At 45.1% G+C, this 15,857-nt stretch overlaps 1 protein-coding gene across 1 annotated transcript; it reads right to left on the bottom strand.

Moving 5' to 3' along the window:
* Nucleotides 1–207: 207 nt before the first annotated feature.
* Nucleotides 208–2,361, bottom strand: LOC122029934 (7-deoxyloganetin glucosyltransferase-like). The gene is made up of 2 exons (XM_042589077.1): nt 1,757–2,361; nt 208–1,601 (listed from the first exon to the last, which is right to left on the bottom strand). Exons 1-2 carry the CDS (start codon nt 2,250–2,252, stop codon nt 676–678), a joined length of 1,422 nt encoding a protein of 473 aa, XP_042445011.1. The 5' UTR covers nt 2,253–2,361; the 3' UTR covers nt 208–675.
* Between the last annotated feature and the right edge of the window lie 13,496 nt (nt 2,362–15,857).

The raw sequence follows: 15,857 nt of genomic DNA on the forward strand, positions 1-15,857 counted from the left end.
ACAAAGTAATACATAAACTGAAAGACAAAGAACTTGATTGAAGAGTTGTCTTTGTCGAAGCATCATCTGAGTAATTCCTGATGAAGAAGAAGAGGAAGCAGAGAATGATCTTCCAAAGGAATTTGGGGGAGACAACACCATAAAACTTCTTGTCGATGGGAAATAGAAAATTAGGTCAATATCTCTAAATCCTTGGGACCAATCCTATATATAAACTACATCTATTATCAGCCTATAGATGATGATACGAAAAATGAGTTCTACACATAAGAGATATATTAAATCATACATGTACCCCACCTTAAGAGATATTAAATCTAACAATGTAGTACTGACCACACATCCACTCAACCACTCAGACGGGCTCGCCCCAGTAGGTAGCTCAGGCACTCGACTTATTCAGCAGCTCGGCGCACTTGGCACTCAGTCAGCATAGGCACTCGGTTGACTCGGACACTCAAGACAATTTTATTATCTTCAGCAAATCTTTCCAACAGGAACAGATTGAAAGCACCATGAAGTCACACTTGAAACACTTTATTCTTGATTCAGTTACATATACTTCACTCCTTCAGCTTTTGCCATCCTCTCATATTCAACTAACATGGCTTGAATGAAGCTGTTTTGTGGCCAGAATGCCCTAAGTTCTTCGATTTGGTATTCGCAAATTCTGTCTCAAACTTCGTTTCGACACAAAGCTTCGGTTAATCTCATCAAGTTAGCATAAGAGCTTCCTCCCTCTGCATTAGTAGCTTGCTCTGCCATCTCCTTCCACTTCATCACCTTCTTCCTCATCTCCTGCCCCTTCTCCCCTTCCATCAGTTCCACAACGAGCTTCCTGATCTGCTCCCTCTTCACTTCTTGCTCGATCTCCATTGCTATCCCCCAATCCACGCAAGCAAACCTGCAGTTTGTGAATTGGTCGGCAAAGCCAGGGCAAATAAGCATTGGTACTCCACTGCAAACACTCTCCAACATGGAGTTCCAACCACCATGCGTGAGGAAGCCGCCAATGGAAGAGTGGCGAAGCACTTGGCCTTGATCGCACCAATTCGCGACCCAACCCCTCCCTTCGACTTCCCTGATGAACTCCTCAGGCAATCCACCATCAACATTCTCAACAAGATCCGGCCTGATGCTCAACAGAAAAGGATGCTTGCTATCAGCAAGACCCCATGCAAACTCCATCAATTGTTCACTTCTTAAACGTGCCAAGCTTCCGAAGCAGACGTAAACGACTGAAGCATGTCTCTGAGAGTTTAGCCACTCTTTGTACCCGCGATCTTCTAGGAAAAGGTTCAAATTCTTCGGCACACCTTTCATCTGGTTGAGTAGCAGGAACAGAGGGCCTACTGCTAGGGCTCGAGGCAAGGAAGCTTTGATGGCATCCAAGACCTTGCCTTCCATTTCATCAAATGTGTTGAGGATCACACCAGAAGCTCTCTGGGCACAAGCCACTTCTTCCATCTCACAGTTGAGGAAGAAGTGGTTAGGGTTTGTTGTTCTGATGAAACTGGAAAGATCTCTCAGACGGATGCCTTCGAAGCCGGGAATCCAGTCGATTGGGGTATCGAGGTATTCGTTTGTCAAGAAGCTCTGATCTACAAAGGAACAAATGAGAGCAACAAATCCATCGTTTAAAGAAATTCTCATACTTGCTGATTACTGAAACTACAAACAAACTCGTGTTCTCCCAATCGCATGTATCAGATCTACCTGTACCCAAAATGATGATTTTGTGTTCTTGCAGTTTTACCTTTGAGCGGCGCGTATCCTCTTCGGATTAGGTCCCGCAGATGGAGAGATCCGAGGAGACTGCAAGCGCTGGTAGTCCAGAGCACAAAAAAGGGGATTCCCATCTCCTCCGCCGCCCCCACCGCCTCCGATGCTATCAAGAAGTTGGCGACGACGCAGGAGACGGGCGGTAGGACCGGATCCTGCTTAAGTCGCCGCAGGAGTTGCCCCAAATGCGCTGCGCAGGTGCGGTTAATGGAGCGGCGTAGCTCCTCGTGGTTGGGAGCGCTGGCGGAGTCGAGAGAGTAGCCATCGGGGATGGTCTCGAAGCGGAGGACGTCAGATTCGGGCGGGAAAGCTTGGGAGGTCTGGTGGATCCGATGGAGGCCGGAGCTGGTGTTGACGAAGGTGACGAGGAAGCCTCGGAGGTGGAGGAGGTTGGCCAGGTCGAGGGTGGGGTTGAGCTGGCCGGCGGCGGGGAAGGAGACGACGACGGCGTGAGGGCGGAGAGAGGACATGGCTGAGTCGATTCACTGACTGACTGGATCTGTTTATGATTAAGTCAGTGTTAATATGATTAAGTCAGATTAACACTAATATCAGGAAAGGAGACCGGATCTCTCCAACACTAAGGAGTGTTTGGTTCATGGATTTAAAAAATGAGAGAGTGAAATCATAATAAAAGATGTTATTTGAATTGTCGATTTAGAAATGTTATTTTAGAAATGATTATTAGATTTATGAGAATAAACGAAATTCATATAATTTGATAGATTTTATTGTCATTTCTATTCATATTTTATTCTACTATTAAATTTATATCCATAATTATTCTTATCATTTAATCAAATGCTCTTATTCTTATCATTTAATCAAATGCTCTTAATATGATTACGGTGATAAAGATCAAGCGATGGCCGCATCCTGTTGTCTCGGGCATGCTCTGACATTTTTTTTTATTAAATGAATGATACGGGCACTGTCCGCGCATGATCGAATTAAGGGCAACGCCGACGCTGATTTTTTCTATGGATTTTTTTTTCCGAAAGTCGTGTCAAAAATTTGGCCACCGCGGTGGCTTGTTTTTTTTAAAAAAAAAAAATCTGTGACTGGGTTTGATATTTCGAAACTCTTCTTGGAAGGTGTGCCCTCTCAAAAGAAATATATATATTAATATGAGTCAAGTGTTGTTTCGAGCTAATTTTTTCTCACGTGGTTTTCTGTCAAGTTTTTTTTTCCTTGAACCGTTGTGTTTTTTACCGTTGGTTTTCGTCACAGTTTGTCTTAGCCCAGATCTTCTGTCAATTAAAAAAAAAAATGATTAGGAATGGACCACTTATGATTTGTAATCCGATTATGATCGAATTAGGATCATTATTAGATCATAATTGATTACAATCAATTTTTAAATTTATTATTTTTTAATTATAATTTAAATCGGGATGGATGGCTAGAGACCCCGTGCCAAGCTGCATGGGCACTTGTCCATTGTCAACTGTCTCCAACTATCTGTCCCGATCTAAACTATAATCTAAAAGGATGATAAACACAGAGAAGAATCACAGTCAATTACAGCATGATTATAATCATGATCTAATCACAATTATAAATAGTCCATTTCTTAATATACTTTTTCATGGACAAAATATCGGCTCTCATTTTTTGTATCATTTTTTTTCAACAGTATTTTCTTGTCAATTTTTTTCCTAACTAATTTTTTTTTCCAACAGTTTACAATTAACTCATTCCATTCTTTTTTTTTAATCCATTCATCCTTCATTCAAATTATAGTGGATCTTTTAGAAAATTTTCCAAAATGCAACTTTACAAAGTTCACTCAATCATTCTGATGTTTAATATTATCAATTTTCCACTTCCACGCACTACCCCCAAAATTTTCTAAATATTCCAAGCATTCTACAATATTCTTCAAATTTTTAGAGTTCTCAAACCTTGTCAGCTCTTTCGAGTAATGATCCTTAACTTCCATTTTATATGTACCCATCCGAATATTGACAGTTCATGACAAGTCAATTTGTAATGTCACCCCCTTCTTATAGAATTTCTTCTCTACAACCATCATTCCTACTCTCGAATGAATCAAGGAGGGCTAGCATAAACATATCTGAGACCGACAAAGAATCAATACCACCATCTGAGGTTCTAGAGTTGGACAATGAAGCGAGTTTGAGTGTGTGTGACACCAAACGAGCCAAATGGTCAATGGATGAAGAGATACACCTTGCAAAGGCATGAATCAATATTAGCTCCGATTCAACCATCTGTAATGATAAAAAAAAAACAAACTTTCTAGAAAAGAATCACATATTTCTACAACAAGTATCAGTCTGATGGATTTGTGGAGTGAAGATAAAATCACATTTTTATTGATTCCATCTAATGGTGAATGAATTTACAGGCATATACAATAACTTTTACACATATCATAAAAGCGGATGGAGCGATGAGGATGTGCTTTGAGAGCACATAAAATGTGGCAAGAAAATCATTGCAATAAGTCATTTAATTATGAACATGTTTGACGAGTTTTCAAAGATTATGAGAAATATACTCCATAAAAAGTTGGTCATCATACTAACAAACAATAAAATACCTCAGAATCAACGGGCAAACATCTTCATCCAATTCAGACACTCCTATCGACGTAGATGATTGTGAAGTTCATACTCATCCAATAGGACAAAAAACAACGCAAAGGAAGGACAAATCTAAAACTAAAGACATTGATTACATGAACTTCAATAATAGGTGGCAAAAAATGGAAGAATTACAAAGAGAGCGAGTTGAGATGTAAAAATACGAATATCAATGAAGGAGTATGAAATCTTTATGGAAGGATACTAATGGGATGATAGAAGATAAGCTTAAGTATGTAGTGGATGTTTTTAAAATAATTTTTATAAAATTTGTTATTTTTTATTTTATGTCATTCATGTTTTATCTATATTAATATTATTTATATTGAAATGAGTTTATAAAATGAGGAGAAATAATTTGATTTACTAATGATGATCAATTTTTTTTTGAAACAATCAGCTGGATTCGAAATATAGAACCTAAGTTTTTATCAAATGGTGGGACATAGTTCAAAAAATAATATTTTTATGATTTAACCGTTGTTTTTGAATTTTTTCTTACCGGTTTTATTTTTCTTCCTACCATTTTATTTTGTATCATTTTTTTGCCATTTTTTACCATTTTTAGCCAGTTTAAAAATAACCGCTACAAATTAATCATTATACTAAACTAGCCATTATAAAACTAGTCGTTACAAATACCTCTATATATTCATGTATAGAAACTAGAATTCTACTAAAATTATCTTCTCAAATCACATTGATAATAGTCATTTATTTCAAATGTCTCACAATCATAATTGTTCTAGGTGTTCTATTCTCTGTGATCAATGGAGTAATTTTTTGGCCAATTCAAATGATGACTTGGACCAAATGATGTTGATGCTACTTGAGCATGAGGAAATGAAAGTTCTAGTAGTTCAAAGTTCTTTCAACAGAATTAATAGAAGGTATTTAAATCGAGATCGTGAAGTCATACATGATTGCCTCTTACATGATTACTTCTCTGATTAGCCGGTATATCCCGATGAAGTATTCCGACGATCATTTCAGATGCGAAAAGAGTTATTCCTTAGCATGCCTTGCCAAATCATTCAAAATATTTTGAATAGAGGGTTGATGTAGTGGGAAGACGTGGTTTGTTAGCCATTTAGAAATGCATGGCCGCTATCCATCAATTGGCATATGGATCTCCTATCGATATTTGTGATGAGTACCTACGAATGGGTAAAACAACTACTCTAGATTGCTTGGTCAACTTCTGTGAAGTATTTGTGCTACAATACTTAAGAAGGATTAATGTTTCTAACATGCAAAGTTTGCTTAAAATGCATTAACAAAGACACAACTTCCCTAGTATGTTGGGTAACCTTGATTGTATGCATTGGGAATGGAGAAATTACCCCGTTGCTTGAAACTGTCAGTTTACTCGAGGCGATCATGGGGTCCCGGCAATTATTCTTGAAGTGGTTGCATCAACAAACTTGTGGATATGACACACTTGTTTTAGAATCGTAGGATTATGTAATAATATCAATGTACTTAATGAATCACCTTTATTCAATAATATTTTACAAGAAAACACACCTGTTGGGATATAATCAAAGTCCCACATTAAAAAGATTTGAAAAAGATCATGGGTTTAAAAGGATGTAAGATATCTCTATTGACATGAGACATTTTGGGTAAAACCTAAGAGAAAAGCCATGAGGGCTTAGGCCCAAAGTGGATAATATTGTGTCATTGTAGAGCTATGTCAACATCCTTTGGATACAACAAATGGTATAAGAACCATGGTCTAAACCAGATGTCATGTGGGGTGACTTTGAACGAAATTGTGGGGATGCCCAGAGGAGGTCAGAAGTGATCGGATGCTCGTGGAGAAGCCCAGAGCAGGTCGGGGTGACCGGATGCTTATGGAGAGGCTTGAAGTAGGTTAGAGTGACTAGATACTCATGGAGAGGCCTGAAGAAGGTCAGGGTGACCGGATGCTTGTGGGGAGGTCCGGAGCAGGTCAGGATGATCGAATGCACGCGAGGAGGCCCAAAGAAGATCAGGATGATCGAATGCATGCGAGGAGACCCGAAGCAGATCAAGAGTGATCGAATCCTTGTGGGGAGGCCCGAACCATGAGAGTAATTGTGGTCCTTTGTTTGAGGGGAGAATTTTTGGGGATTTAATTAAAGTTTCACATTGGAAATATTTGGAAAATATCATGGGTTTAAAAGGGCATAAGGTATCTCCATTGGCATGAAACCTTTTAGGTAGAGCCCAAGAACAAAGCCATGAGAGTTTAAGGATCAAAGTGGACAATATCATACAATTGTGGAGATATGTGAACATCTTTTAGACACAACAAATTATATTAGAATCATAATCTAAACCAGATGTCATGTGAGATGACCATGAAAAAAGTTACGGGAGGCCTAGAGCAGGTCAGGGTGACCAGATGCGGATGCTCGCGGGGAGTCCTAAAGTAGGTCAAGGTGACCGGATATTCGTCGAGAGATCTGAAACAGGTCAAGAGTGACCAGAAGCGGATTCTTATGGGGAGGTCCGGAGCATGTTAAGGTGACTGGATGCGGATGCTTATGAGCAGGCCCGAGCAGGTCTGGGTGACCAAATGCTCACGGGGAGACCTGAAATAGGTCAAGAGTGATCGAATATTCACGGGGAGGTATAAAGCAAGTTAGGATGACCAGATGCTTACGGGGAGGCCCGAACCAGGTCATGATGACTAAATGCTTACGGAGATGTCTAGAGCAGGTTAAGATGACTGGATGATTATGGGGAGGTCCGAAGCAGATCAAGAGTGATCAGATGCTTGAGAGGAAGTTCATACCATGAGAGTAATGAAGGTGCTCTGTCTAAAGGGAGGATTGTTGGGATACAATCAAAGTCTCACATTGGAAAGATATGGAAAATATCATGAGTTTAAAAGGATGTAAGATATATATATTGGCATGAGAACTTTTGGGTAGAGTCCAAGAGTAAAACCATAAGGGCTTAACCCCAAAGTGGACAATATCATGCCATTATGGAGATATTTTAATTGATGGGATTTACCATAATGGGTTACTTTTCGTCAAGAGCTTTACGTGCCCCTAGGATTTCAAGAGAAAGTTTTTCAAGCAAAGACAAGAAGCTGCAAGAAAGGACGTCGAGCGAGCATTTGAGTTGCTTCAATTTCGTTGGACAATAATCAAAGGTCCACGACAATTTTAGTACAAGAATAATTTAAAAGATAACATGTATACATATATTATTTTACACAATATGATTATTGAGGATTGGGGAGATGCAGTAATCAATTGGTCGAATGATGAAGAAAATCCTCTGGCATAGATATTTCAAGGTTCTATCAAGAGTTTCAAGAATACCTTCGGAGAAACTACGAACTACGTGATAATCAAGTACATCACCAGCTTAGAGTCGACTTAGTTGAGCATATTTAGACACGCTACGAGTGTGATTAGTAAAAGATTATTTTTTATAAATTATTTGTAATAATTTATTATTTAATGTTGTTGATCCGGTAGTAAGGACGGGGGACCCTCATTGGCGGAAGGTTAACGACACGTGGAGGTCAAAGGTCAAGAGATTCAACCCTGAGACCCGACCGACCGGACTGAGAGGGCCGACCGGCCACCCGACCGAACTGAATGAGATGGCCGACCGGCTGGGAATCCCCTGAGCCAAATAAAAGACAACCCGACTAGGGATCGGGTTTCCGATGCTCAAGGTAAAAAGGTTTCAGGGCCGAGCAGGCTGTCCGTTCGGCTGAGGCACAAGGCAACAAAGGCAGGAGCAATCTCATCCGAGCATACGACCGAGGCAGAAGTGATATACTCGCCGAGTGGCCGAACCGCTCGACCCTGGAAAAAACAAGAAGCGCAAGAGGACAAAGGAGACAGGGGATAACATCATCCTCGAGACGTTTGCCGCCGACAGGCAGCAGGGTTGGCGGCCGAGCCGTACACAGGATCATAAGGTGGAAGCTTCCACCGTCACATCCGGGATATGCTCGGACGATTGCGGAATGGCGTCAGAGGTACTTTTCTGACAGGGGCTCGTTAAGGTATGTTTGGGGAAGTGTGCACGCATAGAGAAGCATGCCCCCGCCTCCCCGGGGTCCTATATAAGGACCTCCAGACGTCGACGAAGGTATGCGCAATCCTCACTGTAGCCACAGTTACGCTGCCTCTCTCATTTCTCGTTGCCTGACTTGAGCGTCGGAGGGCCGCCGCCGGGAAACCCCTCCCGACTCGGCTTCTTTGCAGGTTCGCCGGAGATCTACTCCACCAGCCGGAGACAACGGAGCGTGTCACGTCCCCAGCGTCCGTTGACTAAACGCGGGACGTCAACTTCTGGTAACGCTCTCTCATGAGGAGCTCGAAGCACTCATCCAAGCGCGAGCAGCAAAAATCGTAGAGCAGCAGCAGAAAGCTCAGGCCGAGCGGGCAGCGCAGCAGGCGACATCAGCATCGGGGGGCCGAGCGCCACCCGAAGAGCGACCGGAGCAGCTCTCAATATGGGGACAAAATAAGGGACTGACCGGCACCCAGATGGGGGCACCGCCCGCCCCGATACCTTTTCATCGGGCTCTGTTCCAAACGCCCTCGGAGATCGCGCAAGCTAATCAGGACAAAGGATCTTCATCAGACGAAGCACCCGTCCGGGACGTCAGAAAAGGAAAAGTGCCCCGAACGGATGCGTCTCCCGAGTGGATCAACCGGTAGTTCTCAGATGCCATCCTGCGGGATCCACTGCCAAAACATTATGTGCCCCCTGCGATCGGGGAATACAACGGGACAACCGACCCAGACGACCATCTGGGTAAGTTCGACAGCACTACCACTCTGCATCAATACACAGATGGTGTGAAGTGCCGAGTGTTCCTCACCACCCTCTCGAGATCGGCGCATCGGTAGTTCCGGAGGCTGCCGGACGAGTCTATCACGAGTTTCAAGGAATTCAGAACGGTGTTCCTCCATCATTTTGCGAGCAGCAGGCGCCACCAAAAAACCAGCGTCAATCTATTCGCCATCAAGCAAGGCACGAGGGAGTCGCTCCGAGCGTACATCCAGCGCTTCAACCAGGTGGCCATGGACATTCCGACGGTCACCTCGGAAACAATGATGAACGCGTTCACGCAAGGGCTCGTGGACGGTGATTTCTTCCGCTCACTGATCCGGAAGCCGCCTCTGCATAAGGCCAACGAGTACATCAATGTAGAGGAAGCCCAGGCGGCGAGAAGAAAGGAAGCCTTGAGTGACCAACCAGCTTCCGCTGAGCGGAAGCAGCCCGTCAGTCACCAACCCCCCAGAGGACCGCGAGACGAAGCCGCCCTTCCTCATCAGCACACTCGGCCGCACGCCATCTAGCAAGTTGCGGCTGATCGGCCCAAGCCCAAGGGGAAGGTATGGACCCTGATGTTTTGTTCACTCCATCAATCAGCTACTCACAATACCCACGACTGTCGGAGCCTCTCCCCCATCGCTCATCCTGCGCCGAGGAGCTACCGCCGCCGATCACCTACACCAGACCGGCGACATCGACAACGGAGCCCCGTTCAAAGGATAGAAAGGAGATCCACCGAGCGGCAGCATCGTCAGCAGCCCGGAGCCCACCATCGGGCGTCGCATGAACGACCTCGACCATCCGCTCGAGAGGAGGAAAATAGGGGCAACGCATCTCGAGGTGAAATCAACATCATCGCTGGAGGCCCGACCGGAGGAGACTCTAATAGAGCCAGAAAGGCACACGCAAGGCAGCTGAGGATACACGCGGTCGGCTGCAACCAGGATAGAGCGAGCGGACCCGAGATCAGCTTCGAGCCCAGGGACCTCGAGGGAGTCGAAGTCCCGCACGATGACACCCTGATCATTCGAGCAGTAATAGCTAACTACACTATTCATCGCATTTTCATTGACACAGGCAGCTCGGTCAACATAATATTCAAGAAGGCCTTCGACCAACTGCAAATCGACCGAGCTGAACTACTGCCAATGACAACCCCCCCTTTACGCGTTCACTGGGAATGAAGTCTTGCCGGTCGGCCAGGTCCGGCTGGTCATCTCGTTGGGAGAAGAGCCGCTCAGAAGGACAAGGACCACCAGCTTCATCGTGGTTGACGCTCCTTCTGCGTACAACGTTATCTTGGGGCGACCAGCTCTCAACGAGTTCCGGGCGGTCGTCTCTACCTTCTGCCAGAAGATCAAGTTCCCGGTGGAAGATCAAGTAGGGGAGGTGCGGGGAGACCAGCTGGCAGCTCGAAGATGCTATGTGGAGATGGTCCGAGCCGAAGCCAAGTCCGCTCGGAAAGTGCCGCGAGTCGAGGTAAATGCTATAACTGAAAAACCACCTTCTTTGATTTACGAAGAAAAGGAGGAGGTGCAGATTGACTCTTCCCGCCCGGAGGCCACCACCTTCATAGCGTCCGACCTGGAGGAGAAGCAGAAGGAAAAGCTGATCAAATGCCTCCAGCGAAACCGCGACGTCTTCGCTTGGTCGACCCATGAGCTGTCAGGGGTCTCGCCAAGCGTAACGCAGCACGAGCTTCACGTTCGGCCAGACACTCGGCCGTTGAAGTAAAGGAAGAGGGACTTCAGCGCGGAGCAGAATGTAATTATCCGGGCGGAGGTAGAAAAGCTTCTAGAGGCCGGCCACATAAGGGAATTGCAATTCCCGAGTTGGCTCGCAAATGTGGTACTGGTCTCTAAGCCGGGCAACAAGTGGAGAGTCTGCATTGATTTCCGAGACCTGAACAAGACATGCCCGAAGGACTTCTATCCCTTACCCCGGATCGATCAACTGGTAGACTCCACGGCCGGGTGCGAGCTGATATGCATGATGGATGCATACCAGGGCTACCATCAAGTGCCGCTCGCCCGAGAAGACCAGGAGAAGGTCAGCTTCGTCATGGCGGATGGCACCTACTGCTACAATGTAATGTCGTTCGGGCTGAAGAATGCAGGAGCCACCTACCAGTGTCTGATGAACAAGGTATTCAGGGAGCAGATCGGACGCAACTTGGAAGTGAACGTGGATGACATACTTATCAAGTCCTTCCGGGCGGCAGATCTCTATGCGGATATGGAGGAGACCTTCCAAACATTAAGAAGATATGGAGTCAAGCTTAACCCTCAGAAGTGCCTGCTCGGAGCAAAAGGTGGGCGCTTCCTGGGTTACATTGTGACTGAGCGGGGCATAGAGGCGAACCCCAGCAAGATAAAGGCATTGCAAGACATGCCGCCTCCCAGAAATCTTCGAGAGGTACAGCGTCTCACCAGTCGGATAACGACGCTGTCAAGGTTTATTTCTAAGACCACCGACCGGAGCCTGCCATTCTTCAAGATTCTGCGTAAAGCTACCAAGTTTCAATGGGATGAGGAATGCGATCGGGCGTTCGAGGAACTGAAGACTTACCTTAATTCCTTACCTGTGTTGGCAAAACCGGCCGTAAGCGAGCCACTTCGCATTTATTTATCTTCAACCGAGCATGCTGTGGGCTCGGCATTAGTAAGGTCGAACGGCGAAGAACAGCCTGTGTACTTCTTAAGCCATATCTTAAAGGATGCTGAGTCTCGCTACACCGATCTCGAGAAGTTGGCCTTCGCCTTGGTCCTTGCCGCTTGAAGGTTGCGCCCTTACTTTTTAGTGCACACCATTATTGTGATGACGAACAACCCGTTGGGAAGGGTACTCCTAAACCCTGAAGCATCCGGACGGATCATCAAGTGGATGACGGAGTTAAGCGAATTCGACATCTAGTACCAACCCACAAGCTCGATAAGCTCACAAGCTCGATAAGAATCCGGCGGCAGATGAATTAGCCAAGCTCACAAGCTCGATATCGTCGGTCGTCATCCAGCAACCAATCGAGCAAGTATCCTTGGTAGCGCACATGGACCGGATGGAAGTCCTCACATTCCCGAGCGATTGGAGAACAACCATCATGGAGTTTTTGCGCTCAGGTGCCACGCCGTCCGATCGGGATGAAGCCCAGCTACTGAGGAGGAGAGCCGGCCGGTTCACCTCATCGGAGATCATCTTTACAAAAAGGCATTCTCCCGACCGCTGCTAAAGTGCGTCAGCTCGGAGGACGCAGAGTACATTCTCCAAGAGGTACACCAAGGATCTTGCGGTGGTCATCCGGGCGACTGGTCTTTGGCTAGGAAGATCCTGCTGGCCGAATACTTCTGGCCAACTCTACATGAGGACGCCACTCGGACCGTCGCAACGTGTCTTTCTTGTCAGAAGTACCATAGTTTCTCTCATAATCCAACGAAGGAAATGAAAGCGTCCACAATGTCCTACCCGTTTGACCAGTGGGGCATGGATATCATAGGACCTTTCCCTATTACGACCGGACAGCGGAGGTTCCTATTGGTGGCAGTCGATTACTTCTCAAAGTGGGTGGAGGCTGAGCCACTGGCCAAGATAACCGAGCAGATGGTCAAGAAATTCATCTGGCAACACATCATCTGTCGGTTAGGCATTCCGCGTCGGCTTGTGTCGGACAACGGGCGACAGTTCGTCGGAAAACAGCTCGAGGAATGGTGCGTGGGATATGGCATTGAGCAGCACTTTACGTCTGTGGCATATCCCCAAAGTAACGGTCAAGCCGAAGTAGCCAACCGGGAGATCCTCCGAATTCTTCAGGCTCGACTCGACCACATGGGAGGAAGCTGGGTGGACGAGCTGCCGGGAGTCCTATGGGCCATTCGTACGACCCCCAAGGAGGGAACGGGAGTAACACCGTTCCACCTGGTGTATGGAGGCGAGGTGGTCGTCCCAGTCGAAGTCGGCGTAGAGTCCGTCCGGATCCAGAACTACGACGAGGATAATTCCGAGCGGAGGCAGCTAGAATTGGACTTGATCGACATGGAGCGAGCCAAAGCGTCTGTCCGGCTGATGGCCTACAGGCAGAGAATGAAGCAGAAGTACAACCGTCGCGTGATTCCCTGAGCATTCCAGGTGGGTGACTTGGTATGGAAGAAAGTGAAGCCGGTCGGGGGCGTAGGCAAGCTGGAGGCTCCCTGGGCAGGACCCTTCAAAGTCGTCGAGAAGCTCCGATCGGGAGCCTACTACTTGGAGGATGAGGATGGACGGCGGATGGATAGGCCATGGAGTGCAAACTGTTAGCTAGAGCCCTAGAGCCAATCATTTGATGATTGTATTTTGGACTTGTTGTATCATATTCTATATAAATAAAGGCATTTAATTTTTTGTTATTATACTTACTTGTATTGATGCCAAATAAACTAAGTATAATAACGTCCTTGAGTAGAAGGTTCTCACCTATATCAATCGGTTAGTTGAACCAATAGTAAGATGATATAGGGAACACTACTCTTAATCATTCCTAGTCGAGTATTAACATTCAGGGACAATGTTAATGTAATAAGACTAGCATGTAGGTCAACTCGATGACTTGATCTCACAAGTCATGGATATAGAGATATCAAGTTGACACATGGGTATGCATTGGAGAATGTATACTGAATGACCCGCCATGAGAAAGTATCATGGATCGTTATATGAATGTCATATACTTTCTCATGTGGCTATTAGTATGACTACTAGTCCTTAGACCTGAAGTCACCATGGTTCCCTACATAAGGAGTTATGTACTTTGGTTTCGTAAAACGTCACCCGTAACTGGGTGGACTATAAAGGTGATTACTGGGTATGTAACAAATTATGCGGAGGGATATGAGTGATGTAGATGAGATCTATCCCTCCTATATGACGGGAGAGAGATCGATATTCTTGATAGAGTGAGACCACGAAGTGCATGGCCATGCCCAAATGAGTCAATATGGGATATTGAGCTCATTTGATTGATTGAGTCTACTTGGAGTTCAAGATTTAAATTGATTAGAGGATGACACGGTCTATGCCTCACATTGATCAATCTAGATGTCTAGGATAGAAGGACACTTGTCATATATTGTGAGGAGTCACAATTAGTAGTCACAAGGTGATGTTGGATCTCAACATTCTTGTAACTTGGGTAGTAATGATGTATTGCTAGATACCGCTCATTACTTATGTTTCTAAATGAGTTTAGGGGCATTGTCAACGTTACAAGAACCTATTGGGTCACACACAAAGAACAAGTGGATGGAGATTAGGTTCATATGATGAACCAAGAGGATTAGATTCATTTGATGAATCAAATTGGATTAAGAGTAATCCTAATTGGGCTAATTGAGTTGGACTCAAGTTGATTCATGTGTTCAATGAGTCTAATTTAGATTATGACTCATTGAATCAATTTAATTAATTGAATTAGATTCATTATATTAAATTGGCTTGAATTAAATGGTTGGATTAGATCAACCATGAGAGATTAAGTCAAGTTTGACTTGACTTGAGAGGAAGATGAAGAGTCAAGTTTGACTTGACTTTATGCCACCTCATTGGTGAGTTGGAATTAAGTGGACCAATGATGATGCTCCACATCATCATGGTTACTTAAGTGAAGTGCCACCTCATGGGAGTTACCAAGAGTTGTGACTCTTGGTATCCCATGGAGGTTACAAACCACTTAATTAGATGAAAAGAGTTTCATTTTGCAAGTGTAACTCTCATTCAAGTGATCTTCCTCCTCCTAAGCTCTCTTCTTGCTCCTTCTCTTCTCTTGGTCGTGGGTTTCAAGCAAGGGAGAAGAAAGGAGAGTGAATCTAATCCAAGAAGAAAGGTTAGTGAAAGTCACATAGAGATTTTAGAGGAGTGTGTTCTCTTCTTTTCCTTTCTTCTTCTTCCAATCCTACCCGAGAGCCCTAGAGAGTGCTAGCACACTTGAGGTGCTCTCTTCTCCATCCTTGTGTGTTAGAGAACACATCTTGTTCGTGTGGATACTTCTAGAGGATTGTCTACGTTGACAATCACGAGATCCGGCGTACCTTGGACGAGCGAGATTCGCGAAGGGCACGCATCGAAGGTATAAGATTTTCTCCATGTAGATCTAAGTGTAGATCTAGGTAAACTCATATTCATATGTTTTCAAAATTTTTCTTCGCACGGATCCGTTGGCTAAGGGGTTTTGGGGTTTCCGTGACGCGAAAAAGCGGTTTTCGCGGCCCGAAAAACCCAACACAAACCACCTCCAGCCCTATTGGGTCGGATGAAAGGTGCGCCGATGTAATATATTTCATGAATATTCCGTTTGGATGTATCCTTTGGCTGCAGGAATGAAAGTTATAAGAACAAAGCAAAGACATGAACATTGTGCGCCCAGCGGGTAGCTGTATAAGGCATGGCGAAGACCCCGTGCCGTTCGGCCGGACGTATCTTATCCGAGCTGTAAGCTCATTGTTGAAAATCGTCGAGCAGCAACGTTAAATCTTAGAGTCGAACCGGCGACTATAAACCCTCCTGTCGGAAGGTCGTCGAGCAGCGACGTTAAATCTTAGAGTCGAACCGACGACTATAAACCCCCCGGCCTGAAGACCGTCGAGCAGCGACGTTAAATCTTAGAGTCGAATCGACGACTATAAAAACCCCGCCTTGAAGATC

Source organism: Zingiber officinale, chromosome 10B (assembly GCF_018446385.1).
Source record: "Zingiber officinale cultivar Zhangliang chromosome 10B, Zo_v1.1, whole genome shotgun sequence".
NCBI lineage: Eukaryota > Viridiplantae > Streptophyta > Magnoliopsida > Zingiberales > Zingiberaceae > Zingiber > Zingiber officinale.